General features: G+C 38.8%; 2 protein-coding genes across 7 annotated transcripts in view; both read right to left on the bottom strand.

Annotated features, from left to right (window-relative positions):
- Positions 1 to 2,737, bottom strand: part of LOC122870258 (low affinity immunoglobulin gamma Fc region receptor III-like) — a 1,099,642-nt gene that overhangs the window by 260,823 nt on the left and 836,082 nt on the right. The gene's annotated exons all lie outside the window — the stretch shown is intronic.
- The window catches only part of LOC122870087 (type II inositol 3,4-bisphosphate 4-phosphatase-like), a 24,757-nt gene continuing 23,576 nt past the window's right edge, over positions 1,557 to 2,737 (bottom strand). For 5 of the 6 annotated variants that reach the window (XM_044183833.1, XM_044183832.1, XM_044183829.1 and 2 more), the window contains one exon: positions 1,887 to 2,737. This exon is cut by the window's right edge and continues 672 nt beyond it. Coding sequence is in view for 1 of the 6 variants with exons in the window: in XM_044183830.1 (XP_044039765.1) it covers positions 1,747 to 1,867 (121 nt within the window). In the remaining 5 variants the exon portion in view is untranslated. The other variant, XM_044183830.1, reaches the window with a different exon arrangement.

Genomic DNA, 2,737 nt, shown 5'->3' with positions numbered 1-2,737 from the left:
TTCCGGTGATGTGCTTCAAAATAAAAGCCGTGTTATTTCTGGTGAGAAGCTTGTATGACTAAAGCGCAGCTTTATCGCTCACCGTGCAATAATGCCATTACGTACTGTATATTTTATAATTATCTCTGTTATTTCAGACGCCCTAATTAAATAAATGTAACAAGTGTTGGAGCATTTTATTTTATTTTCGAGGACAAACCGTCGTATTTCCGTTATGAATATGTCTGACTTGACGCGTACGTGTGTGCGCATCAACCCCGAGCGGCGCCACCTGGCGGCCCGGCAGGCAAACCGCTGCTGCACACCCAAAACAATGCAAATCTACCGGACTGCACAGTTTTATGGGATCTAATTATACAGGATCCAAACTTTTAATGCACTTTTTGACATAATTTTTTAGTTTTTATCCAAACATAAAAGAAATTATAGCAAAACAAGAGATCATCAATATCAAACCCGCACTGCACATGTAGTAATAGTAGCACAATGGTACAGTACTTATCAGTTTTGATCAGTGGTGGAAGAAGTATTCAGATCTTTTAGTAAGTAAAAGTAGCAGTACTACAGTGTAAAAATACTCAGTTACAAGTAAAAGTCCTGCGTTCAAACCCTTAAGTAAAAGTATTAAAGTTTTAGCATCAAAACGTGTGTAAACACTAAAAGTAAAATTACTAATTATTCAGAATTTCCCATCTCAGAGTAAAGTATATTATTTGTGTTCGTCACTTAAATGTTGCAGCTGGTAAAGGCGGAGCTGACTTTGACTTGACTAGTTGATTTAGATTTTGTATTAATACTATAAATCTGCAAGGTAACTAGTAACTTAAGTTATTAAATAAATGCAGTGGAGTAAAAAGTACAAGTAGAAGTATAAAGTAGAATAAAATGGAAATACTCGAGTGATGTACAAGTACCTCAAGAAGTGCAGCACTTGAGTAAATGTACTGACCGGTAGTTACATCCCACCACTGGTTAGGATGTACATAAAGTTGTCTTTTAATCGATCAACAGGGAACAGATCTGCAACTATTTTGACTGCAAATTAATTGTTCGTCGTTTTTAAAAGCAAAGACGTTCAAACGTGTTCTCCGACTCCCCAAATAAAACTACTCACTAATCTTCTCAGACGTCTCTGAGTGTCTCTGGACGGCGGATCAGACAAAACAAGCTTTTATGTTCAGTTCAGTCCCAGACCCTCAGGAGCCCTGGAGGCCCCAGTTTATCCGTTGCATCAATGACTTTGTTGTAATTTGATTTACTACAAATTAAAACTGAAATGGTCCCTGATGCGGCTCCTGTCCTGACCGCGTGTCAAAGTACAGTTTTAAAATTTAAGTCGACATTGTACTTACATGGTGCATATTCTTAATTTAGACATTATCGCAAACTGACCCGGAGGCAGGGTTATATTCCAGGAATACAGGTTGGTTTCTGGGACAAAATGGGGGACAGATTGGGGGAAATGTGTGTGTGGAGCACCCTGCAGGTTTAATCCAGCGCTGCATCAGTAAGCATCTTCATCCATTTCGTTTAATTAATTAGATATTTGGCAGAAATAAATCAGGTATTCATTTATTGCAGAAACATGTTTGTAAATCAAACACCTGCAGCCACAGTGAACAACACAGAGGGTCATTGCGCACGTACATATACAACGTGCATATGTACACGCTTCACACGAGGAAACAAACGAGCTTACGATTTAAAAAAAATCTGTACAGAAATAAACAGAAACCGTCAGCGCGTTCATCCGAAGCTGCCGTCTGGAGGTCTGTACAGTTTGGGGAAGGTGAGGAGCTGGACGCCGCTGAAGGCGAACTTCCTGCTGCCCACGTTCTTCTGCACGTTCTCCATCCTGCAACCATCCCTGTGCACGCACACACACACACACACACACACACACCCACACATGCACACACCAACACACACAGATGAACAGTGAGGTATGGCTGGATAACACACACACACACACACACACACACACACACACACACACACACGCTCATTCTCAAGTGTTACCTGCTGCTTCATCAGTATTTGTCAACCAAAAAAACGCTGTTTAATTTGAAAACAACAGCTAAAAAACACACACACACAGACACACACACATGCACAGTAAATTAAATTATAACGATGAAATCGTGAAGAAATAAAACAGGACAGTAAAGAAACAACAACATCGGGCCTCGTGCGGGAACCGCTCAAGTGATTTAAGAGAATTTGTCACATTTCGCCAAACGAACTAAATTAACGAGGCTCAGACGACTAATAACCAGAATCTGAATACATTTAGTTTAATTATGATACAGATATTAAATTTAAATAAAACATACAACTGAAACGGTGCAAAATAAACGGCCCGTTCACCGTTTCTTCACTTTACAGAGGTTTTCTAGCGTTTATGATTTTATTGACATATTTCAGGAACAGCTCTTCAAATATATTTCACATATTTTTTTTACATAAATGTTTCTATTATTTATATATTATATTATTTATGATTCTTGACTTTTGAAGTACTTGTTTTTTTTTTTATAAATCTTTTTTAATTCTCTACGTTTATCGTTATGCACCAAAATACCAAAGCAAATTCCTTATATGTGAAAACCGACTTGCAATAAACCTGTTTCTGCTTCTGATTTCTGCTTCTGTCCAGTCCCATCGTCTGTTGTAACACCCGACAGCGTAACATCACCTGCTGCAGGCCGTAGTATTCGCTCGTCTAGTATCTCGCAGT

This window comes from Siniperca chuatsi, linkage group LG22, assembly GCF_020085105.1.
Source record: "Siniperca chuatsi isolate FFG_IHB_CAS linkage group LG22, ASM2008510v1, whole genome shotgun sequence".
NCBI lineage: Eukaryota > Metazoa > Chordata > Actinopteri > Centrarchiformes > Sinipercidae > Siniperca > Siniperca chuatsi.
This window is presented reverse-complemented; position numbering and strand designations above follow the sequence as displayed.